This window comes from Leptodactylus fuscus, chromosome 3, assembly GCF_031893055.1.
Source record: "Leptodactylus fuscus isolate aLepFus1 chromosome 3, aLepFus1.hap2, whole genome shotgun sequence".
Taxonomy (NCBI): Eukaryota; Metazoa; Chordata; class Amphibia; order Anura; family Leptodactylidae; genus Leptodactylus; species Leptodactylus fuscus.
The window spans coordinates 211,230,127-211,256,275 of NC_134267.1; the positions used below are offsets into that span (position 1 = coordinate 211,230,127).

General features: G+C 42.7%; 2 protein-coding genes across 2 annotated transcripts; one reads left to right on the forward strand and one right to left on the reverse strand.

Annotated features, from left to right (window-relative positions):
- Positions 1-75: 75 nt before the first annotated feature.
- ITGB1BP1 (integrin subunit beta 1 binding protein 1) lies at positions 76-10,869 on the reverse strand. Its single transcript, XM_075269130.1, has 7 exons — positions 10,799-10,869; positions 7,381-7,480; positions 4,455-4,533; positions 3,618-3,754; positions 1,914-2,006; positions 1,478-1,627; positions 76-1,380 (listed from the first exon to the last, which is right to left on the reverse strand). The coding sequence occupies exons 2-7, from the start codon at positions 7,450-7,452 to the stop codon at positions 1,297-1,299; spliced, it is 615 nt and encodes a 204-aa protein (XP_075125231.1). The 5' UTR covers positions 7,453-7,480; positions 10,799-10,869; the 3' UTR covers positions 76-1,296.
- An 82-nt stretch (positions 10,870-10,951) lies between these two features.
- On the forward strand, positions 10,952-24,234 carry CPSF3 (cleavage and polyadenylation specific factor 3). The gene is made up of 18 exons (XM_075269131.1): positions 10,952-11,079; positions 12,215-12,278; positions 12,462-12,559; positions 13,780-13,908; positions 15,377-15,554; positions 15,819-15,908; positions 16,923-17,073; positions 17,748-17,923; positions 18,015-18,173; positions 19,152-19,298; positions 19,425-19,577; positions 19,736-19,844; positions 20,081-20,179; positions 21,114-21,208; positions 21,818-21,905; positions 22,236-22,305; positions 22,721-22,817; positions 23,743-24,234. Exons 1-18 carry the CDS (start codon positions 11,009-11,011, stop codon positions 23,845-23,847), a joined length of 2,079 nt encoding a protein of 692 aa, XP_075125232.1. The 5' UTR covers positions 10,952-11,008; the 3' UTR covers positions 23,848-24,234.
- The last annotated feature ends 1,915 nt before the right edge of the window (positions 24,235-26,149 follow it).

Sequence of the window (26,149 nt, forward strand, 5' to 3'; positions counted from 1 at the left end):
GTGACAGACAAGACAATAATGCAAAAATGTTACAAAAAAAAATCTTTATCATAAAATTAAGGTGTACCACAAATGGAAAAGCAGCAATAAGGCTAAAGTCCCATATACATGTAGTAAAACGCTGCAGAAAAAACCCCACAGTGGAAACTAATGGTGGTGGTTTTTCTGCAGACTTTCTGCCCCTATTATTCCCATTTCCGCAGGTATAACTGACCCTGAATGTGCCATGCACCCTGAAGAAAAGTAAGGAATTTGCAAAGGAGGAAGATATGGGTGAGCTCTAAGCTGTTTTTTTTTGTTACTATTTCTGGACCGGAACCTAAGGCCTCTGCCTCAGGTTACGGTCCAAAAAACCTTGTATGAACTTACCCTTAAGCCTACAACTCACATAATGCATGGTTGCTAACACTAAATATGCATGGTTGCATCTCCTGTTATTTTGCAGAACTACTTCCAGACATCTCTCCCATTCGTGTGACCAATCCTGCACCTTACATAAGGATTTTAGGGAAAATTAACACTGATCCGATTATTTGCCGTCGGTAACTTTTCACCAGTTTTAATCAGTCTGGTATAAATGAGTGATTCACACTGGTGAAATGTTACTGACGGGAAACAATCAGGTCGGTGCTAAATTTCCGTAAATCCTTTAGAAAAGAAATAGAAAGCAGCTAAATATGTCAAAAATATATAGGCAGCTGCAATGCGCTCAAATACCAGCAGCTATGGATGTGACGGTAAGGAATAGTCTGGCTGAATACTAGCAATTAAAAGGAGTATATCAGCAGCAACAGAAACATTAAGTACCTATAACTTTCAGGAGATCATATCCTAGCACCAATGCTATGTATAAGGGAACCTGATAAAACCGCCATTGTTCTGGAATGCCCCAGCTGCAACTACTAGGTCACATTGTGTAGTCAAAGGACAAAGTAGAAGTAATGGCTACCGACCTGTGGTAAAACTGTAGCTTTTCTGGTCTGTCGGCCTGCTGAGAGTGGTAGTTTTATACCAGCTTGGAGAGTCTGTATTGGTCCCGGCTTCTAGTACGTATCTTTATATACACAGATAAATATTGTACCATTACACCTCCACCCATGTAATAAGAGGATGGAGACTTTATACCTGACATGGCCTGGACGCTCATAGTCAATGATTGGGAGTTACTTTAGTAACTGCAGCAGTAAGTGAATAGAAAAATATAGCTCTGTGGTTTACACAAGTCCTCACACATCCTGGAAGAAGGCTTTCTTCTGTATAAGACATTGCGGAATAATCCTTGTAGGGCAGGCAGGGTCATTCTGCAGGCACTCGTGTCTTCTCGGTGAGAACAGAGTCAAACGCTGTGGAGAGTACCTTACATATGGACTGGGCATGTTCCTATAATGTATAGAGTAGATGGATGAGTACTGGAAACTTCAAGGAATAGAACAGCACACGCTCCAGATCTAGGATGTGTGTTGGGTCCAATACTCACCAGATTGGCACACTGATATACCCACAGGCTACATTGGTCCTCACTGGCATCTTTGGTCTTCAGAGCGAGCAAACTCTTCCCAGCTATCAGCCCATCATCATAGCAAACCATGGAGACAATGAGATAGAGCGGGTGCCGGTGCAACACGTCCTGAAACCAAGGGAACGGGTCAATACACTGATAATGGTTATGGATTCCAGTATATACTAAGGGCTGTACAGTCTACCAGCAGGAATCGGCCTTCAAAGCCATTTCTTACAGATACGTATCGTGGGATGTAAAAACGAAAAGTGGAACATGATAACATGTCGGGATATTTGGCAGTTGCAAAATACACCCATATTACAGATGTGAAACTGTGCAAAGGCTGAGCCGCAGGCGACCAGATGACCTGTTAAAGGCGATGTATACAGCTGATGTAACTGTGGTCACTTACATACTGATCCATGGTAGTTACTTTGATGCCGTATTTTGAAACCACCATAATAAAATCTTCATCGGAAGGCACAAAAGGAAGTTTTCCATCTTGCTAAAAAAAGAGAATAAAATCTCCAATTATCAATGGGAACTTACCAGATAGAACAGGGGGATCTTACTGACCCATCTACAGCTAAGGCCCCACAAAGCAAAGCGCGGCGGAAACGCTTCACATCTGTGGACGTTCTGCCTCTATTATACCTATATGGAAGACGCCGGCAATTCTGCAGTTATGACGCATGATGTGATTTTTAAAAAACACAAATCTCAACTTTACTGCTGCAGATTTTTTTTCTGCAATGTGTGGATGGAATTAGCCAGAATTAATCAGAAACAAGATCCTTGGTAGTTTTTTTTTTTTTTAATAAAGTATTTTAAATAAATCTTTCTGATATGGACAATGTTAAAAACGTGCATTTTATTAACATGCATTAAAGGGATTCTATAATTAAAACCACATTTTTTCTCAATCACACGAGGAATAGCTTTAAGAAAAGCTATTAGTCTCCTATCTTTAGATGTCTTCTCCGCACCGCCGTTCGGTAGAAATCCCAGTTTTCCTCTGTATGCAAATGAGTTCTCTCGCAGCACTGGGGGTGATCCTCAGTGCTCAAACAGCACTAGGGGTGTCCCCAATGCTGGGAGAGAACTCTCCAGCGACGCCTCTATCTTCTTCTGAAACGCCCTCTGCCAGCGTCGTCTTCTGGCACTGGGGTCAAACTTCTAGGCCTCAGGCCACAAGAAAATGGCCATCTTACACAGCTTACTGTGTAAGCGGCCATTTTCTTGGGGCCGTGGGCATGCGCTTTCTTAAATCTATTCCTACCTGTGATCGAGAAAAAAATTTGATTTCAATGATAGAATCCCTTTAATGTATATTAGTAAAATAAATGTTTTTAATATTGTCTATATCAGGCAGGTTTACTTCGATTACCATAATCCCATCCACTTGGCCGGTAATGGTAAAAGCAGTATTTGTGGGGTCCCCAGCCTACAACAGTCTCTTAGCAATTCAGGTTAATCTTACCTCAGTCAGGGACTTTAATAAGACAGGTGTAAAGAATGTCAATCTTAATAAATTCCCCCCAGTATGTCTATCAAGGTGCAAGTGTTAAAAACTGCTATAAGGTACAAAGTCTAACACTAGGTTAACACTAGCGTTCAAGCTCTCCGTCGCTGAATCCGCAGAAGATCAGCAGAGAGTAAAGTCCTGCAAGGTTTCCTTATAAAATTGGCGGAAACCCAGCGTGTAACTGTACATTAAACAAAACCTATCTTACAGCTAAAAGAGGATCGAAGCAATGTACGGTGCGGTTCACTAATCCAGCCTTAAACTGGCCGTACACAATGGATTAATAGCGGCCCGAATCCGCCGATTTAGGTGGGAACAGCTAACCATCTTATGTGTATAGGGGCCTTCTGACACCCCCCTCCAACACCAGCCATCGGGAGAATATGAACATACCGGATACTTTTGCCTTCACGATGGTACATAGCAGCGGGTTACACCCCTCCCCCTGTCTAAACACATCCAAGTCTGAGTTGAGTGTGCATGTGTATGAGGGTGTCAGGAGGGAGTTCCTAAACTTCTTTAATAAGTAGCTGGTAGATTATTTCATGCCATTATTTAACCCCAGTTCCTCTTCCCTGATATATTCATTACCTGGGCAACATCAATATAATTTATTAGGTCCAGTGACCCCTGCAATGTCTTGTTTTCCTCTGGCTTTACTCTTTCAATGGATCCTACATATTTCACCTTGAACTCCGCACAGGGCTCGGAATTATTCGAGGCTTGTCCTGAGAGGAGCAGACATGAAGGGGTTAATATACACAAATACACACAAGCATTACCTGCGCTGACCGGGCCCAATTACTTTTCTTATGCCCTCTGGAGTCCTGCCCTGTGGCCTGCATTATTCGTATAACATTGCAGTGTGGGCTCCTGAGCTATCTCTGCAGCGATGAGAGGAAGTGCACTTCCTGTGAGCTTGATTTATGCAATCGCTCCAAGCTTTTTAAAGGAGACGTACACATTTATCACTGAAATAGGGACGTCTGAGACACTTGATACTCTGTGCTACGACTTCTTCTCATTAATGGGGCATGTGGCACAGCCAGGGACATCATTCTGCAGGATCTACCCTCCTGCTCCATTTTAAAGCTGCACCCAGCAATGCTTTATACACACTCACAGGGACTCAGAAATTCATGAGTTCTCTGGTTGGACATTTGCTTCAATTAAAGGAGTTTTCTGTGGATTTCTGATGGCCTTTCCTTAACATAATCCACAGATGAATATTGTGTTCTAGCACTGGTACCCCTCTGCCAAGGATCACTGGCACCCCACTGCCAAGGATCACTGGCATGCGCTCTTACGACAAAGTACATATGGGCACTGCAATTCGTTCCATCCATGTGACCAGGGCCTAGCTGCAGTACCACATGTTTATCACTGCTGTCCACAAAAGTATGATGATTAGCTCAGAGAGTAACTTACCAAAGCTTTTAGCAGAGTCAGTATCAAGGCTAGCCACGGTGCTGGATCTGGACAGGCCTCCAAGGCTGGAATCTACAGACTGAGAAACCACAGTTACCAGTTAATAACAATGTATTCTGCAAAACTCTATCCATCTGAGAACATCTAAAGTCTAATTCACACTTCTGTGGTTCCCGACAGACAGAACACGGTCCTACTCATTTCATTGTGTGTATGCAAATATGCAAAGCCATGCATTATTTTGGTCCATTTTGCAGACCAAACACACCCATTGGTTGGTGTTGTAGATCGACATTGGCTGCCACAGTTTAGGGGTGCATTAGATCTGGTACTGTATTGAGGCTTGCATTGTCTTGTGTACTTGTACTATTCTACCATATTCCAACTATCTAGGGGTAAGATGCAATAAATAAAATAAATGAAAATTCTAAGGGTATGTTCGCATGGTGAGATATGGTCAAGCAGAAAAAAAATTGCTTCAAAAATTTTGGAAGTGCATTTTTATACGTATAAAAAAAAAAAAAATCACTCCAAAATCTGCCTCCTATTCATTTCATTGCCGGTTTCAGGAAAAATCTTCCTGAAGAACAAGAAGCTTCTTTTTTCTGCTAGATGAAAAAATCTGTTTCTGTCTCCCATTAAAATGAATGAACTTATAGTTGTATTTAGAAGCAGATTTTGAGGCGGAATCTGAATGCAACTAGTAGATGACCACCACAATTTCCTTTTTTGTCCCTGTGGAACCTATGGCAAAAAGCAGAGGCAGAATCAATCTCAAAACCACCTCCAAATTACCCCATGTGAACCTACCTCATGTTCTGTCATGGTGGCTCACTCTGATGTACTGAAAGTGAACAGGCCCCATAGCAAAGGTGACAATGGGTTCCACATAATGACCCAGGGCTTCTGACACCCAGGACCGAAGAACCTGGTGTAAAGTTTCCCCTCCATGTCATTTCTAAGACCCTTAAGTCCTCTTGTATGCTACCAATGCAGTTCTTCTTGAGAAGCGAATCCTGCACAGGTTCTCACCTCCTAATAGCAAATGGTAATACCCAGGGCTATGTCCCCCTGCACAAGGGCCTATAATGGCGTCTGTATGATTTACCTTTATGGTATGTGTGACACTTGTATAGGCTGTACATTGCAGGTACGGTCTGACATGAACAGAACAAGCTCTAGTGACGGGTACAGGCCCAGGTACAGACATAATTTATACACTGAAGCAAAACATCAGCACTTAGCAGTTAAGTTTTCTCCATGTACCTATGACTACTGTGCCCACAAACTACTGACTTGTTTCATCCAATCCAGTATCAAACACTGAAATACTACACAAGGATCCATGACAGGAATCACTTCGTGTCCTACTCCAAGACGCTGCCATATAGAAGATTAATCCCTAATGGTCCCAACTACAATAATAACAACATACAATACAACAAGATGGAGAAATGTCTCTCTTCTGGGATTTTATGGCATGTTCCTGCAAATCAATCCCAATTCCATTAAACCTCTGCACACCATTTATAATATGCACATATTATATGTCACCTATACCCCTAGTTGTCTGCTGCGGCACGCCTGGAAGAATTCCTACAAGTCTTCCTCATGCCTCCATCCTCTGAACTGCAAACATTGGATTTAAAGAGGACCTTTCATCAGATCCGGCACATGCAGTTCTATATACTGCTGGAAAGCTGACAGTTCACTGAATTCAGCGCACTATCGGCTTTCCCGATCTGTGCCCGGTGTAAAGCGCTATCGGTCCCGGGACCGTAGGGCTTTAGTGTCAGAAGGGTGTTTCTGACAGTTAGCCAGGGACGCCCTTCTGCCCAGCAGCGCCTATCGCGCTGTACTGTGAGACCGGGGAGGAACTCCCCCCTCCCTCTGCTCACACAGCTCGTCCATAGACGAGTATTATCAGGAGGGGAGGGGGGAGTAACTCCCCGCTCCACAGTACAGCACGATAGGCGCTGCTGGGCAGAAGGACGTTCCTGGCTAAGTGTCAGAAACATCCTTCTGACTGTAAAGCCCTACAGTACCGGCACCGATAGCGCTTTACACCGGGCACAGAAAGCCGACAGTGTGCTGAATTCAGCTTTCCAGCAGTATATGGAACTGCATGTGCCCGATCTGATGAAAGGTCCTCTTTAACCCTTTCCCTACAATTTCCGTACTAGTATGGTGGGTGCCGTGTCTATAACTATGGCGGTCGCCCAGGAGCCGGGCGGCCACCATAGCTGTTTTATTTATATTAATTTTAGATTAATATATATTAGATTAATATTTTTTATTTTTTTAAAATATATTTATTAAAACTTTTTTTAAAACTTTTTTTGCATTTGTTAGACCCCCTAGGGGTCTTGAATTGCTAATGCATTGCAAAATACCGGCGCTTCTATTGCAGGCTACCTAGCGGTGATCACAGGAAAAATGGCAGTGCCTGCGCTCCGCCAGGAAAATGGTGCTTCGGTCAGCTTTGACTGAGGTGCCAGAGGGGTTAATGCCCCCAGACGGTGCGGGCAAGTAGATGAGATATGTAGAAAAGTCATCACCATGCTGCTACTGTATATTGCTGCAGGTTAGCTGTGGGCACCTTTGCCCAATGTGATCCAAACCTAGTTGTCTATTTTTTGGAAAAACTATTTCTAAACAAAGCCTGACCATTAAAACAAAGGCATGACAGTAACCGCACATATTATCGTACAACTTGCTGGAACATGCAGTCCATTAGTGACATCAGTGACAGAAGAAGTAGCCAACTTCTCCTTTTTCTCTTCTTTAATAAAAATCAACATAGCTCGTAGGCTCGTAGGACACAACTGCATCAAAGAGAAGATCAGACAGTTTAGTTCACCATACAGCAGCCTCATAGCCCATCCGGACACAGAAGCAGATTTCTCTTCTCTGACAGTGTACACACCTTACTCTTGGTGCTGATCTCGCTGCTCTGAGAACTACTACTGCTGTGTCTCTTTTTCCCCTTGCGGAACATTCTCTTATCACAGTTCCATCCGGATTTCCTATAGGGAAAAGAGATTTAGAGGGTGAGCGATATCCCTGCCACTAATACACATGAGCTGAGCACTGCACTGTATACGTATGTATATTGTATAGGATTTTCTTGTAGGGCTATCATCTTCTTGTACTTATCGCTTCCTGCAAAGACTCTCATCTTAAAGGTTGTGCCCACTAAAATAAGTGATGGCACGCGATCAGTATATACCGTCACTGACTGAGCGGCGAGGTCAGACTGCCATTCAACTGAATGCGGCTGCGCTGCAATTCCCTGCATAGTGAGTGGCCAACAGCCAGCGCAGTAGATACGCTGAAGGGAACTTGATCTTTTCGTTCTCATGATCTGTGGGGATCACAGTGATCGGACCACAACCAATCATCTTATAGCATATCTAAATGGTATGTCATAATGTGGGAAGACTTCACTGTTTGTGTCCATTACAGAGTACAATACACCAGTCATCATGGTTCAGTATTATGTGCAATCTAGTGTCCTCCAGAATAGAACTAAATTATGAACACTTATAGAGGCTGAAGGTCCACGTGGAGTAAACACCACAGGAAAAAATGCGGTGTTTCACAGTCATAGAAAAGTGGATGAGATTCTAGCGAATCCCATCCCCACTTTGCGCTAAAATACTCACAACGGACACGCTGTGATTTCCAAAACCGTGGCATGTCAATTATACCTACAGAAACGCCAGCGGTTTCCCTATAGGTATAATGGAAGCAGAAAGCCTGCAGAGGAAATCTCTGCAATCTTTTTGTGCAAAGTACAGTGGGAAGAAGACATGGGGTCTTAGCCTTAAAGGGGTTTTCCAGCATTATATATAGGAAAGGCTGTTAATATCAGATCTGTGAGGTTCTAACTTTCAGCACCTCCACATTTTTCCAATCAGTTGTCTGAAGGGGTTCACTGGATTCCTATTCAAATGAATGGGACGAAACTAAAATACCCAGAATAGCCACTACTAAATACATATCATTCTGGTGTGTGGACCATAGAGGAGTGCCACAGCCCCTTTAACCAGTGGATGGGTGGAGGTATAGAGCGTTAGACCCCCACCAATCTGATATTGAGAACCTACAAAATAGATACTGGGAACAATCCACGTTTGCCTACTTTCCAGAAATGACTTCAGAAAAATACAGATATATTGAGAGTTATGTCCCCATCCCTTAAAATATAGGTTACATCCTGTCAAATGTTCCCAAAACAGCAGTAACTCTGTATACTATGCACACCTCCTCCCACCCAGGCAAAATTAATATGCCATTTATTTTAATCAGCTGTGAAAACCAGAAGAGTCTGTTTCCATGCCCAGTGTGCATCTATTTAGGGACAGGGGACAATCGTACACATCAGGGAGAGTGTGTGCCTACATAGGCAGTACGGAGACTTACAAGTCATTCCTGCTCCGCTAGGGATTCTGGGTAAAAAATATGCAAATCTATTCTCCAGGCTGTAATTAGGAGAACAGTGCACTCTGTACGCCACCCTATAGAGGGCGGCATCCTTAACATCATGAACGACTCAGTTATAAAGTCTTTTTAATCATAATGTGGATTTAATTGCCAAATCAGTATTTCTGTCCCAAAAGGAACAGATTCCCAGCTATGGACAGCGCTGTTTCGGCCTATTGGGCCATCCTCAGCATAGTGTAGGGATACTGATTTGGTTTAAATTATTTGATTAAATCCACATTATGATTAAAGACTTTATAACTGAGTCGCTCATGATGTTGTGGATGCTGCCCTCTAGAGGGCGGCTTACAGAGTGCACTGTTCTCCTAATTACATCCAGGAGACTAGATTTGCATATTTTTTGCCCAGAATCCCTAGCGGAGCAGGAATGACTTGTAAGTCTCCGTACGCCTATGTAGGCACACACTCTCCCTGATGTGTACTATTATCCCCTGACCCTGGTCTATAGTCTCTCACTCTGCCAAATCAGTATCCCTGCGCTATGCTGAGGATGGCCCAATAGGCCGAAACAGCGCTGTCCATAGCTGGGAATCTGTTCCTTTTGGGACAGAAATACTGATTTGGCAATTAAATCCACATTATGATTAAAAAGACTTTATAACTGAGTCATGCATGATGTTAAGGATGCTGCCCTCTATTTAGGGAGTCATTTTCACAGATTGCTCATAGTAGGGTTAAGCAATTCATCGAAAAAGTCAGCTCAATTAATCGATATGAGCTGCTGACATTGATTATTTCAATTACTTTGTATCCACGCCGTCTTGTCTCTCATTGCCATTTGGTTTAGGAGATCTCACTAAGGCCGCCTACACATGACCGTGTGCTGTCTGCAAGTCAATGAACATGGATTGGTATCTATGTGTCATTTGTGGTTTTCATTGACCCATACATTCAAATGAATATGACCTGCTCCATAATTTGCAGTTCTTCAATTCGGCCCGGACACACAGACGCAAAAGCTACAGCTGTGTGTATTAGATTACTGAAATATACAATTATTATCTGCAATTGTGGCTAAAAAAAAAGACGTTTGTGTGCGTGAGGCCTTACTGTATGTTATCCAATCAGGAAAGCTAATATACAAATTATCGAAACCAGTCTCCAGTGGCATGGTACATTAATAGGGGTGTGACAAGTAAAAATTGTGCCCTAATATAATATAACTTTTCAATAATCATAACGTTCACTCAGTCGAGATTTTGATCATACACTTCATTCTATGCAGGAATCTGTGAAAACTCTCAAAACAAAACATGGACAGTCTTTTGATGGACTCTTTATGTATCGGACATCTGAAGAGGTCTATAGACTCTCATTGTTTTGGAAATGGCTGTGTGGCACCTATCTCTCTGGTTCATGTGAATAGGACCTTAGTACTGTTTAGGCAGCAGGGACAAATGGTGGTCCATCTGCCACCCAGGGGTGAGAGATCAGTCTACTCTCCAGGTGGGAATGCATGAGATATAGGACTAGTAACATCCAGGACAGTGATATTGCAGCAGTGCACTGCAGCCTGTAACTAGCCAGCTCTTGTGGAACCACAACTCTCAGCATGTCCAAGGTGTAGTTGTGGCTAGAGAGATATCAATGCTGTAGAGGCTGCAAGTGGTGCGGCTACCCACAGCAACCAATAGCAGCACGCCTTTCATATTCTACACAGCGCTGGAATAATCAGAGCTGCAATCTGATTGGTTGCTAAGAGCCACCGCTCCAAAGACAAGTTTTTTTTTCTAAACTTGAGGCCCAGTTACCGCACAGTATAGAGCGCCGGTAGCACCCAGTGCACATAGCTGTACTTAGCGTTATAATGACTTCCCCAGCCCTGGACTATCACTCACCTAGCAAGCCTCTCCCGCCAGCGTCACTTTAGCGCAGAACGGGCAAAATTAGTCGTCGCGGTGAATCGGAGTAAAAAGCTGGCGGAACCTTAATGCAGGGAACACTGTACACCGGAAGTGGCGGGGGGAAATCTGACACGGACTGATAGAAGGACTGGAGAAAGACCGGAAGTGGGGCTGTCTGGCTGGGAATGTGGTGGATTTTTTAAGATGTCTGTGAAGAGGAAAGCGGAGAATGTGATCCCGGCGGAGGAGAGTGACCAGCTCCTTATCAGGCCGCTGTGAGTGCCGTCCTCCATGACTGTATACACTGTGTCATACCTATGTAGTGTATGTGCCGTGTGTAGCCTGTGCTACCTTATGGCAGTAGTGTGCTACTCAGGGTTTGTGGAACTACAACTCCCAGCATGCTCTCACTCAGTGATGTCTGTCATGTGACAACACCTATAAACTAAGAGTTTATAAAAGACTTCTATATGGTTCATGGATGGCCATTACACATAGATCATGGCCATGACTAAAGATCACCAGGTCGCCCTAATGCAAGTGAGTGGAGTCACCTTGTGACCCCGTGCTGCAAAATACTGATCAACTGCGTGCACATGTATCAGGGCAGGAGTCACATGGCACGGTACGATGTTCTGGGCTGTGACCAAAATGGCTATGTATAGTGAATGTGGTCACAGTGTCACTTATTCACAACTTACTATGACTTTCCACTTGGCAGAAAATAGACTCTGCAGAATTAGCGCATGACCAAGCCGAGGATCGTGAGTTGCGACATTTGCTATTTTTATTTCGTTGCAACCCACTCTTCAATTTTTACGAAAGTGGGCAGAGATTGGAAGCCTCAGCCTGAAAAATTTGCTATAAGTTATTCCACAAAACTGACTTGAGCTATACCAATAATCTAAACAAGTTCTTGACTGATGTAGATGTCAATTCTGGCGCACTGAAATCTCTTAAAGGGAACCTATGTCCTCATGGACTTGTGGCTTTATATACCACTAGAAAGCCAACAGTGTCTTGTCACTTTTCCCGAGTATGGAGATATTGGTGACATTAGTTTTGGCACCGATTTCTGCCCAGCATCAGAAGGGCGTTCCTGACAGTCATCACTGGGATATGAGGAAACCCCCTCCCAACAGTACCTGTCCATAGACTAGTGCTGGGGAGCATTCTTCACTATATATGTCAAAAATGTTTTCTTGAATCCACAACATTCACATGATCACCATTGAGAAGTTTCTTGTTAGCTGGATGATAACCAATCTGACTGCCATGACACCTGCCATATGTAGGATACTCCGATTCTCCTATTGTATTTTCACTACAGGAGTCAAATTTGCACTTGGAGAAGTTATGTCATTGTGATTCTTTATTTTTAGATTTTTATTATGTATCTGCTTTTTGCAGTGGTGCTGGTCAGGAGGTCGGGAGATCATGTATCATCCTAGAATTCAAAGGAAGAAAGATCATGGTGAGTGACTGCCATAGGTCATCAGAGAAGCACTACATCGTTTTTATTATGTCTGATAATTAATTTCTGTCTGGTCTTTGATATGTGGTAGATGTAACCTATATGTTCTTACATGAACATTTTCTGCATAGCAACTTGTATTTTATAGTTTATCATCATTAATGGCCCATTTTCTGTCCTCAGCTGGACTGTGGCATCCACCCCGGGCTAGAAGGAATGGATGCTCTTCCTTATATTGATTTGATTGATCCTGCAGAGATTGATCTCCTTCTGATAAGTCAGTAAGTGAAATCCTGGAAGTGACTATTTACAGATGTATAATATGCCACGTACTCAACAGATCCATTATACCGTAAGCACATACATCAGATGATGTACTGTGTTGTATAGGTGTATACTCTGGCCCACATTTACTAAGGCTGCAAAAATGCACCTCAACTTGCCACTATTTATAGACCGTTAGAGGAGTGGGGCAGGAATCTAGGCAGACCAGGGCACAGATTCCCCAGTCCACAAGATTTACATAACAAGAAAACTGATGTGATTTGTATCATGAAGCTATTCAAGTTCCTGACTGCTGTAGATTTGAGATCAGATGCACCTACATGCATAAAGCCTGGTTCACATTAGCGTATATGTTCCGTCAGGAAGGAGTCCGCATGGCGACCTCCCAGAGGGAATACAAGCGCAATTGCAAACGCTGTGCTGTAAACAGCACAGCTGATTACCAGGCTGATGTCTGATTATTGTGCTGTGACTATAACAAGCCACACCTGTGTAATAATCACATGACCATGGACCGTAAATCACATGACCATGGTCAGAGTTTTATCCACTAGAAGTAATAGAATGAATGACAACAAGCCGAAATATAGAAAACTGTGAGGAACTGATACAGAAAGTATATGGGAAAATTGTATATCTTTCTATTGTACATTTGTTTGTCAATATTGGTCTGATAGTGGCCAACCCCTTTAAGGCAATTACAATGATAAATCAGGTCAAGAAACCAGATTTACAGAAAAAAGCTTAATTTCCCTTAATGATACTAAGAGGGAAAATGACGTGAAACTGCCTTCCAATGTTGCATCAGTCACATGATAATAAAACTCTGCCAGCTTGCGGTCACCAATGATCACATGACTATATAGATAAACACCTGTATAATTGAGTGATCATTGGTAGGCGGGGTTTTCTTTCCATTTGCTCGCCACATTGTTAGAACACAGGTTACATTCATTCATAGACATCCCATTCACTAGCATATAATATTATATTTTTTTGTACCAAAACCTGCACATTTGAACAAGCGCATAGACTATTTATTATGTTGAATTGATATTGGGCTGGGTTCATATTACCCCACCGATTGTACACAGACCATTATTTTTACAACTTTCTATATGTTATCCTCATTGTGTTATGAGTATCAGGCCGATGACCAGTTGTTTTTAATTTAGCATTAATTTAACATTGTATAACTATTTGTTTTACTCTTTAGCTTCCACTTGGATCACTGCGGAGCCCTGCCATGGTTTCTGCAGAAGACAAGCTTTAAAGGCAGGACATTTATGACACATGCTACCAAAGCGATTTACAGATGGCTGCTGTCAGATTACGTCAAAGTCAGGTAACCTAGATGTATAGCTAAGTAAAGAAAAAGGTCCACACTGGTCATTTAAGAAAACTTGTTTCTGTAGAGTATTTACCTGGATTTGATGAGGATTTTGGTGCAGGATGATTGGGGGGGGGGGGTTGTAACCCCCTTCATATTTGTTGGACAAAATCTGTGCAGCAGAGAAAACAAATAATCTAGACAAATGAGCTTGTTCATTCTTTCTGCAGATTCACTCTGATCCTTGTGTGGATCCACTGGAATTTACATTGTACATAAGCAGCAGATTCGGCCAATAATCCCTGTTTAGTTACATTTGTCAGTGACCATTGGCCAATCTGTGATGTATACATGCCCTATAAGTGTTATTGGCGGCCTCATGGTTGTGCATTGACTGCATATTGTGATGGCAATATCATAAAGTCGTCGCTCAAACTAATCGTCTATTCACTTTAGCTGAACACATAAGGTTTATAATCCTTATTATAAGGTGAGATTCCTCTCATGATGAAATTCTTCCACCACATTATAATAAGTAGGTTGCTGTAAAGGTGCGGCACATGAGTCCAGTCTTGGAGATTGCGCAGGATCCTGTATAAGTCTTTTGATGGAGACTTTCTTGAAGTCACAGGATGAGCCTTATCTCATGAAAGACTTAGCAGAGAACTGTAATCTGCTTGTGTGCATGAGCATTTAAGAGGAAGTAGTTTGACCTGTAGTCAGATTTGGAGACCGATTATCTCTTGTACATACCAGCCTTATCTTTATGGCCTGCCTTACCATGAGCAGGTTGTATCACTTTATAACAAGCAAAACAGATATATTAAAATAGCTCATGTGTCATGGCTGACTCTGTGGTAGAAGTGTAGCTTATTGCTGTGTCTGTCCGAAACTCATATATAAATATAATTCTTGAACTTCCTATGGCACGTCTACATGTAGAGAAGACTTGTGGAGGCAGACATATGTGACACCGTGTAATGGGTACAGTAATGGCTGCTGTGACTGGTTGTCACCTGTTACGGAGATCTCAGAAATGGCTGACTTCAAGGGATTGTCTTACTTTACTTCCTTTGGTGATTTTATAAAGCTAGTCTGGGGGATATGGGCTGATTCCGACCCTGGGTGATGTGATCTGAACCATCCCCCATCTCAATGCCTCCTCTCCTGCTTTCATGGGTTAGTTACTTATGCTATGGGGATGACTATGTTAAAGTCAGCCCCCATAACACAGATAACTATGTGTAAAAACAGAATGGAAGGGAGGAGGTAGAGCAACCCCAGGGACAGGGTCTGCTTCTGATCACTTGACCAGGGGTCTTAATCAGCCCCGAACCATTTTTATAAAATCGCACGTAAGGTAAATTGTACTCACCGGACAACCCCCTCAAAATAAGCGAATTATATTTCCTATATTTCCTTTCATTACATCCAGACACATTGCGTGTGTAACATACTTTGTTTCCCTTCTCTTTTCCTTCAGTAACATCTCTGCAGATGATATGTTGTACACAGAGACTGACCTAGAAGAAAGCATGGACAAAATCGAGACCATCAACTTCCATGAAGTGAAAGAAGTAGCAGGAATCAAGTTTTGGTGTTATCACGCCGGACATGTCTTGGGTGCTGCCATGTTTATGATAGAAATCGCAGGTGTCAAAGTACGTACCCGTGTGTGAAGAAAGGTTTAGTGCCTTATGATTAAGAGAGTGGTACTCTGCTGAGAAGGTTTGAATTATATGCACCCAGTCCCAAATCTTCCTCCATAGAGAGTACGGCCCTTGTGCTCTCTGATTCAATGAGTATGATAGAGGGGTTTGTAGTGCAAAGTTTCACCCCGTACCATTTCAGGCCTCCATAGCAGCATTTTCTACTATCAAATAACAGATGATCTTCACTAGTAACAGCGATTCTTTATTTTACAGTTGTTGTACACTGGCGATTTCTCCAGACAAGAGGACAGACATCTCATGGCAGCAGAAATTCCAAATATTAAACCAGATATTCTCATTATTGTAAGTGTCACAATCCAAGACGTTTACCGGTATCACACATTGACAATGACAGTCTCCAGATTAGAGTCATTAACGCTCAGAGACAAACCTATATGGACCCTGTCCTAACCTGGCGTAATATGTAAAATCATTTGTACTAAAACTTAGGCTCTGTTCACATTTGCCTTAAAGGATTCTGTTGGAGATTCTGGTATTTTTGATAGTAAGCACTAAAGTACCAAAAAATCCATAGACCTGAATGGATACGGTCTGGATTTATCAGTATGCAGCATAGTTGTTATGCCTTCATTATAAATAGAAGCCATGCCGCCGGTATGAACAGAGACTTATATGGACCAAAGGAAAGAGGAAAGTGAGAAAGACATCTGGCTGAAATTTCTCCAGGTTTTTTGGCCTTAATGAACAGTGTGTCTCGCTGCAGGGTCTGTGGCTGAATCAGCACAAATCCTACGGCAAGATAGAGCAGGCCGCTTAGTTTTTCAGTATACTGCTTCGGTCTTTGTTTCCCATTGAATACAATGAAAGGCAGATTCAGGGTGCAATTTAGAGCTAATTTTCAGGCAAAATCTGCCTCAAAATCAGCCCTGAATTCCTCTGTGTGAACTTATCTATTAGTGAATACCATATACAACATTCACCAGAATTGCTCCCTTGCAAATGCTGAAGTGCTTTGCAATGTCATTTATTGGGTAAGCCGTGGGCAGTAGTGATATTCTTGCAGGCACATAGTATAGATCCACGGGATTCTGACTCTCTGCTAAAATCTGATAACATATGTATGAGTACAGTGCTTTATATCATTTTTCTCCCATATACTATATGTGTAGGTTCACCAAAGACAAAGGAATAATAGGGGAACCTTACCTTTAACCTCTACAGCTTCTTGAAATGTGTTGCTTGTTTAGAGAAATTAGATTGTGTCTTGAATGAAATGAAACAAGATGGTGGGAACTATAAAGCAATTGTTCTTATTGTATAGAGACAACTTATGTTTCTGTTCTCCATCCTTTGTAGGAGTCTACGTATGGCACACACATACATGAGAAGCGAGAGGAGAGGGAGGCCAGATTCTGTAACACAGTACATGACATTGTGAACAGAGGTGGAAGAGGCCTCATCCCGGTGTTTGCTCTTGGACGAGCTCAAGAACTTCTGTTGATCTTAGGTGAACTTTTTTTTTTTATTGTCTTACTGAAGCATCACAATATAGGAAACTTTTATTTCGACCTAGCATGTGCATGTGTATGGGTTCTCTACTTAAAGGGGTTTTCCAGGACCTAAATATCGATGACCTATCATCAGGGTAAACCAACAATATCAGACCTGTGGGGATATGACAGCTTTCCAAAGAGTCACCAGTGCTTCCTTCACAGCCGTGTGATGAGCCGTTTATCAGTCACATGGCCTGTTTGCAGTCAGTGAGTGGAGCTGAGCTGCAATACCAAGCATAGCCACTATAAATAATAATAATATATTTTATTTATATAGCGCCAACATATTCCGGAGTGCTGTACTATACGATTTACACTGCTGTGCTTGGTAAGCAGAGAAGAGACCACAGCATTTGTACACTGGGTGTCAGACACATGACAATGTGATATTGATGGCCTATCCTAAGGATGTGGAGTCAGTATTTAAGTCATGAAATAAACCCATAAGGGGAAATCTCCCTCCAGCCATTCTTCCCTTGTGCTCTCCACTCCTGGTATAGGAAAGCTTGTGAAGTTGCATTAATATATTTTAACCGCTAGGACTGTAGAACGTGTTTTGTGCATTTAGAAATACAGTATGGTGACCTTTTATATCTGTCTGATGGATTGTGTGTAATCTTCTTTGCAGATGAATACTGGCAGAACCACCCAGAGCTGCACGACATCCCCATATACTATGCCTCATCTCTAGCTAAGAAATGTATGGCCGTCTACCAGACCTATGTCAATGCCATGAATGACAAGATCCGCAAGCAGATCAACATCAATAACCCGTTTGTCTTCAAACACATCAGCAACCTGAAGGTCTGATCCATTCCTGTATACTATAAACTTGTGTACATTGCAGAAATGCAAGTTGTATACAAGAGAGAAACGTGATGTCTTCCTATTTCAGAGCATGGATCACTTTGATGACATAGGCCCCAGTGTGGTGATGGCTTCTCCTGGTATGATGCAGAGTGGTTTGTCTAGAGAGCTGTTTGAGAGCTGGTGTACTGATAAGAGGAACGGTGTGATTATCGCTGGATACTGTGTGGAGGGAACGTTAGCTAAGGTAAGTGACTGTCTCATATTCAAGTATAACCTGACCAGTGGACAAATGCACTTATAGGAACCCTTACAGCAGGGGTAGAGAACGTACGGCTCTCCAGCTGTTGCAAAACTACAACTCCCAGCATGCATACTTGCTCTGCTGTTGTTGGAACTCCCATGGAAGCGAATGGAGGATGTTGGGAGTTGTAGTTTCACAGCAGCTGGACAGCCAAATGTTCCCCTACCTTAGAGGGTAGGTTCCCTGCTCAGGATCTCCCATCACCTGAGTGGAGGAATCTGCAAACTTTTATTACATGATAGTGATAGTGAATAAAAGGAGAGATGACCAGAGAGTTGTGCGCGTCTCTCTGTATTTACTTCTAAGAGAGACATTGCAGTAGCCAAGCACACTTAATTTGGCTAACTCCCATAAAGTGAATAGAGAGAATGAAATGTCCTCCTCCGTTATTTTGCTCTATTTTGTTTCTTTATCGCACAATACAGTAGACCCCATAGGCCCATATTTGTCAGAAGTAAAATCTAGATTAATTCTCTGTTACACATTTATCACCGCACTTTCCCTTCTTGATAACTTACATCACCTTTTACACTGGACACCACTTTTTCTATGCCAGGACCTCTGCGGAGTACAGTTGTGACTTGTGATTTGGGTAGGTTTTTTGCATTGTAGAAATATGCCGAAATCCCATCCAAGCGGCAAACCACACACGATTTTCACTCCACTTTGACAAACCAATTGTCAGATGTGGGTCATAGAGTTTAACTGACTTTGGGGCGTATCACAGGGATAACTGTTTAAAGGGATTCTGCGACTAGATGTAATGTCATAAGATGTAAGATGCTGATCCTCTCTAGACCAGATGATCAGGGTGGTCTTTAGTGATATCCGATATACTTAGTAAGTTTTTGAGGTCTTAAGATTACTATTTAGATCCATGGCCTATTGTACTAGTTACTAAATATCCTGCTCTCTCCCTAGCACATTATGTCAGAGCCCGAGGAGATCACCACCATGTCTGGCCAGAAGCTTCCTCTGAAGATGTCTGTGGATTACATTTCTTTCTCTGCACACACGGATTACCAGCAAACCAGCGAGTTTATCCGAGCATTGAAGCCTCCTCATGTGGTAAGTCATTTGGCAGATCAGAGAGTAACTTAGGATATCACTTGGGCTAACCTTGAATAAGAGTTGTGGTCACATACTGGTGTATAATAAAATGACACAATGCTTTGCACTATTTCATCCATACAGATATTGGTGCACGGTGAGCAGAATGAAATGGCTCGTCTTAAGGCCGCTCTCATTCGTGAATATGAGGACAACGATGAGGTCGATATTGAGGTTCACAATCCGAGGAACACAGAAGCAGTGACCCTTAACTTCAGAGGAGAAAAACTGGCTAAGGTAAGTGTCCAGATATAAGGAACCTCTGTACCCCGGTACTACAGTATACAAGTAACCTCTTGTTAGCTACAGCTATAGGCTGCCCCCTTTGTGCTTTATCTTGGGGTTATGCTATTGGGTACATTCAAATTTTTTGGAATTTGCTTTGTTCCCAACAGGTGATGGGTTCACTTGCTGATAAGAAGCCAGAACAAAGTCAAAGAATCTCAGGGATCCTCGTAAAAAGAAACTTCAACTATCATATTCTCTCTCCTAGTGACCTGTCTAGTAAGTATATTGTATAGAAGAGGTCTCTTATAGTTCAGGCTTACAGATTTGCTCTCCTCCAGAAAGAAGACATTTCTCTAGTACCAGACATGCACCTCAATGTCCGACCCATAAACATGACTAGGGGTAATAGGCAATCCAGACACCCATCAGTACACAACATTCGGATACTGAGGATAGTAATTGTAAAGGCTCGCTATGTGTCAGGTAGCTGTTAACTCTTTGCTTTTTCTTAGGTTACACAGATCTGGCCATGAGCACCGTGACCCAGACACAGGCAATTCCTTACACGGGCCCTTTCAACCTGTTATCTTACCAGTTACAGCAGCTCACAGGTTTGTGATCCTTACTTGGTTCCTACATTGTAGATAGGGCCACGCTTTGGTTGTGATGGTGTGTTACCGTTCATACGTGGTATTTAGTAGCACACATCCTTATGTATCATTATTATGACTTCAATGGAAATATAAAGAGGCTGTCTCACCAGTAAATATTAGATTTATTTTACAGATTCAATGCTGGCATTGAAAAAATGATCCAACATCATTGCAAACAAAGGCCTCTGAGAAGGTCGGCATGATGTTAAAGGGAGCTCCCTCTATTGGATGTCTTGACTGAGACTCTGTCTTCCTAATTACATCATGGAAGATAGACTTGCACATTCTCAGTCAGCGCCCTCTATTGGTGTGCATGCCTGAGGCACTGACTTCCTAATTACATCATGGAAGATAGACTTGCACATTCTCAGTCAGCGCCCTCTATTGGTGTGCATACTTGAGGCACTGGCTTCCTAATTACATCATGGAAGTCAGATTTGCATATTCTTCCCATGTTCCATTGCAGTTAGGACCTTTAGTGACATAGCACAGCGCCACCTGGTGTTTATATTATATAGGTTGTCCAACTGCTGAGCTGATGGACACTCAGGCTCAATCACTCTCCCTACCACTGGGTCCTCAGTCTAGTTCTTGGTGTAATGATCCCTCGCTCACTGTTCTGCAGCTCACTGGGGTCTCCATTTTCCAAAGATGGAGGAATACTGACTAGAGAACCTATCCAGGACTATATTCTCAGCTAGCAAGGGGGAAGGGAGGGGGGGCAGACTGCTGGGACCGTGGAGCAAAGGAGAGTGAAAGGCATAATGTTTTGAAAGTAGCCATCAAAATCTATCTCTAGATGGATATGTGTCCTTATTATAAGCTAGCCTTGAAGTGTTCCTTGTCTGTAGACCGATAATGTGTATATATAAATGTGTGTCCACTGTTCCAGGTGAAGTGGAAGAAATTGAAGTGAATGAAAAGGACTGTCTGAGGGTCTTCCGAGCCATCACAGTGATAAAGGAGCCAGGCATGGTTATACTGGAGGTGAGCAGAGGTGTCTTCTATTTACCTCATACTTGTTATAGTCATCGTCTGTTAGAGGGGAACGTGAAGGTTGTTCTGGGCATTTTCACTAGAAATCGTGGAGTAGCTTATACACGTGGTGGTGCAGAAGTTGTGAATGGCTGTATTCAATCACAGAAACCCTTTTAGGGTCTATTTACATCATGTTTTTTACATCCCTTTAAAGAGAACCTTTCAGGTCATCATGCATATGTGGTTTTATATACTGCTAGAAAGACGACAGAGCGCTGACTTTCTCATTACGTCCACAGGTGGTGGAGATATCGGTGCCATTAATTTCGGCACTGATATCTCACCACTGTCAGAAGGTTGTTCCTTACAGCCTAACATCATCGTCCCCTCTGACAGTACAGGACTATGGACGAGTACTGTCAGGGGAACGTTGGCATTAGACTGTCAGGAACGCCCTTCTGACAGTGCGGAGAGATCGGTGCCAAAATTAACTGCACAGCTATCTCCAGCCCCGAGGCACATAACGGGAAAGCGGGTTTGGTTCTGAAGGGCTTTATTATATTTTCGGGTTATTTACTCCTTACCCTGTTTAACTTGAATTCATATCCTTCTTTCCAGTGGGTGGCAAACCCCTCCAATGATATGTATGCCGACACCGTGGCCACGGTGGTCCTGGAGCTGCAGTCTAATCCTCGTATACAGAAAGGTAGGCGATTCAGGATTCCTGGATCTTTATGGGTTTAGGTTGTAAAACATATGACAGGAAGTTTCCCAGCCATACAGTAAATAGATCCACAAGACAGTAGTACTGTCATAGTGTTAGCGGTACAGAATGTGACAAGAAGTGGAGCCATCCTCTAAACATCAGAGTACTGACAGAAGGATCAGACCACTGTTTCTTGAGCACTTGCTGACAGTATCTTCTCATGTGCTGCCATTGTCATCTGTTGTCAGATGTCCTATGATGTGTTTGCTGTAGCTTATGCAGCAACGCCCCATGTTAAGTTTACCTTAAGCACAATGTTTTCTTCTGCAGCGGTGAGCCATAGAGCCATTAAAGGAATGGACATAGAAGTGTACAAGAAGAGGCTGGAGATCATGCTGCAGTAAGTCTGGGGGTGATGGCGCCTTATTCTGTGGTGTCACTAGAATTGTCTCCTGTCCCTTGGATCCCTCTATGAACACTTGCCTAGTAAAGCTATTATCTATCTATCTGATATCTATCTATCTATCTGTCTCCTATCTATTATCTATCTATCTATCTCCTATCTATCTATTTCTCTATCTCTCTCTCTCTCTCTCTCTCTCTATCTATCTATCTATCAATCATCTACTCTATCTATTTTCCTAATTCAGGGCAATTCTCTTCATATCGAAATCTGCTACGATATTGTTGTCTCTGATTTGGATTCAGTTTCTCATTCTGATCTTGTGACATGACACTATATACTTTCGGGAACATCGGGTTCTCGCTGTGTTTACCAGTGTCGGGTCCTGTCTTACATTGTTCTCTCTCTCCAGGGACATGTTTGGTGAGGACTGTGTGAGCAGTAGCAATGACACCGCTATCACAGTCACCGTGGACGGGAAGTCGGCCAACTTGTCTTTGGAAACTCGGGTACGTCAGTGAGTTACCGATACTGGTAGAACAAATCTGGATATACAGAGGTGTGGGTATAAAGGCGCTTGCCTTGCCTGTAATCTATCCTGGTAATAAAGGGGCCCTCACCAGCCAGGACTGTCAACTATTCCTAGAAAAGATTTAAAGAGGTATTACCTGCCATGTCGGGTATATTCAGAAGATGATTTGGTTCATGACCCACATTTTGGACTTTCACTTATCTATGGTGGTCTGGTGGCTCCTGATTCTGGCTTCCATCTTCTCCATTCATTGCAGTGAACACATGGCCAGGCTGTTTTCTGTAAATCCCATAGACTTCAGTGGAGAGGGCTACCTAGAAGTGTTGACTATAGCTTTATAGCTTGATGACTACTATTTATAGCTTAGTTATATCTGTTTCTGGGAAAGTTGGGTGACATACAGTATGGCTTCTCTTTAAACTAAAGAGGTTTTTCTGGGGTAAAAAAAAAGATGACCTATCTTAAGAATGAGTCATCAATATCACATCAATGGTGGTCTTCCACCCAGTAGCCTCCAATAATCATTTGTTCTCAGCAAGAAGCAGGCAGCTGTATTCTCTGTATAGTGGCCAGACCAGGTACTGCAGATCAGCCCCCATTTATTGGAAAGGGAAGTCAACTGCAATGACTCAGTTCCACCACTGCACAAAGAACAGCGCTGTCTGCGTCCTGCGCAGTTCTCTGTGTATCAGCTGATGGGTGGGGGTGCTAGGTATCAGAAGCCCACAGAAATTAGTGGCCTGTCTTTAGCATAGATCATCAATATTTTCAGCCTGAAAACCCCTTTCCCGACATAATGGCCGAGAAATATTGCGGTTTTTCCCACCGAGTTTTCCTCTGTAGATTTACTACTTCAATTATAGATGTTGTTGTTACATAATCTTCTTTATTTCACCCCTTAGACCGTGGAATGTGAGGAGGGGTTGGATGAAGACGAATCACTGAAGGAATTGGTACAGCTGGCGGCTCAGAGATTATACGATGCCCTGGGCCCTGCCAACCTCTAAATTATCATGTGCACTTGTGTGTTTGGTTTTTTTTATTATTATTTTTTACTTTCTTAAATAATGTACCTACCACTGATAGAGCACTGAGATAAGTATCTAACAATTGCTGGATCTCTCGTGATCATCTCAAGTGGTGTTTTCTGGAATAATGTCTCGGGATGTAAATAATGACTTGTAATATGAATAAGAAGCAACAGAAGAATAAATGTTTTATAGCTAATCCCTTATCCGTGTGCAAGTTATTCCAGGTCCACTGACCAATATGGGAATGATAAAGGATGATAGCAGCGGATTACAGATGACCATGACCAATGAATCTCCATAAATGTTATATGATATCGGCCAAATACCAGATATCTGGGGGGGAAAAAGCAGATCTTGTCGTATAAGTGTAAAAAATAAAATGAATCTCACAATCTGATTTCTCCATGATTTATGTAACATGGTTCGCACACATTGCATTCAGAACAGAGGTTTCCTTAGCCTGAGGCCCAACATTGCGAAAACACAACTTTTTTTTGTTGCAGATTTTGCTGTGGTTTTTTGAGCCAAAGTCAGGAGTGGATTGAGCAGAAGGTGGAAGTAGAAGAACTTCCTATATAGTTCCCATAACTTCTGTAGTCATTCTTGGCTTTGGCTGTATCGGCCTTAACGGGTTATTTTACTTCAAGGGGTTATGCTGCAAAACAGATTTATTGAGGATAAATTTATGAATGGGGAGGGGGAGCACGGAGTCCACTGACTGGTCTCGTAAGCATTAGGGCAAAACTGCATTGGCGGTGAGCAACAGAGCACCAGGAATAGAAGAGTATGTTTTGGATTTTTTTTCTCTGAGGACAGTCAGGCCTAAGGAAAGGAACAGGGAAGTCTCAGGTGATGTATGCGAGTGACGTCCTGTGTCCTTGCCTTAGGGTTGGTTCACACTAGCGTTTGTATTCCATTCGCAAGGAGTCTGCATGGAGACCCCCCCGAACGGAATACCAACGCTAATGCAAGCGCTGTGCAGTTAAGCACACGGAGCCCATAGACTATAATGGGCTCCGTGTGCTTGCCGCGCACTGCCCGCACAATTCATTCATGCGGGCAGTGCATGGCAAGCACACAGAGCCCATTATAGTCTATGGGCTCCATGTGCTTTGCAAGCACATCGCTTGCAATTGCGATTGCATTCCGTCCGGGGGGGTCTCCATGCGGATTCCTTGCGAATGGAATACAAACGCTAGTGTGAACCAACCCTTAGACCAATGATTTGCCTCAGCAGTCACACACAGCAGAGCCTTCCAATAGAACAAGCTCCCGGGCGCCATGAGAATGGACAGTGACCTAGGACACCGGAGGACCGGGGTACAGGAGTGTATCGGGGGGGGGTTTTTTGTTGTTTTTTTAAATTTTTCACCTTTCACTGCCCTCCCATAAGGTATTATGAACTTATGGGGAGTGCAAGACACAATGTGTAAAATAAAATACAGCGGAAAAAAAAACACTACCACATCCATGTCACAGGCACTAGTACCAACCCGGTTACACAATAATAGTTCTCACCTACGTAAAAATTATTGTAACGGAGAGGAAATTTTTATTTTTTAGTAACCCTTTCTATTAACAAAAAAAATATGAAAAAAATGTGTAAAACGGACATTAACCTTACTTTTTTGTTTACATTTTTTTTTACACTATAAAGGAAAAAAAGCATGGAAAAATTAAAAGCTGGATAAAAAAAAGGCCTTTTTAAAAAATAAATAAAAATAATCTCTATCACTGAAAAAAAGGACACTAAAATGATTTGAATAACCCAAGGGGCAGCAATATCATAGCCTTCAAAACCATGTAGAAGTGAAACCAAAAATGTGTCTGGTCCCTGGGGAAATTAGCCTGGTCCTGAAATGGTTAAATAAATAATCTGACCATACACCAGATTTATCACCAGGGCTGATGCTGGATGGTACATGTGCCCTATCTCTACACTGTTATACCACCCATTAGTTTCCATGATTTGTGCCCGAATTTTGGTCAAAATTTTGACACCGTTGCGTCACACACAGGCCCGGATTTATTAATATTTAGACACTTAGGTCATCTGAAAATACATCAGATTTATCCCACTTATACACTGTATAGCATTCAGCCAATCAATGCTGGTTCTGCAGGACGAGTAAGTACACATTAGCGCTTGCCTCCCGTCCGGAAGGAGTCAGCAGGAGGACACCCCCCCACCCCGAACGGAATATCAGTGCAACTGCAAGTGCTGGACAGTTAAAGCACACGGACCCCATAGACCATCGGCTCTCCAGCTGCTGTGAAA

Coding starts and splice junctions, on each gene's coding strand:
- ITGB1BP1 (XM_075269130.1), bottom strand. CDS start 7,452: ATGTTCCGCAAGGGGAAAAAGAGACACAGCAGTAGTAGTTCTCAGAGC. Junction 4,534..7,380: donor AGATCAGCACCAAGAGTAAG/GTGTGTACACTG, acceptor GTGGTTTCTCAG/TCTGTAGATTCCAGCCTTGG. Junction 1,381..1,477: donor TATATCAGTGTGCCAATCTG/GTGAGTATTGGA, acceptor TATACATTATAG/GAACATGCCCAGTCCATATG.
- CPSF3 (XM_075269131.1), top strand. CDS start 11,009: ATGTCTGTGAAGAGGAAAGCGGAGAATGTGATCCCGGCGGAGGAGAGT. Junction 19,578..19,735: donor GAGGAGAAAAACTGGCTAAG/GTAAGTGTCCAG, acceptor TGTTCCCAACAG/GTGATGGGTTCACTTGCTGA. Junction 19,845..20,080: donor CTCTCCTAGTGACCTGTCTA/GTAAGTATATTG, acceptor GCTTTTTCTTAG/GTTACACAGATCTGGCCATG.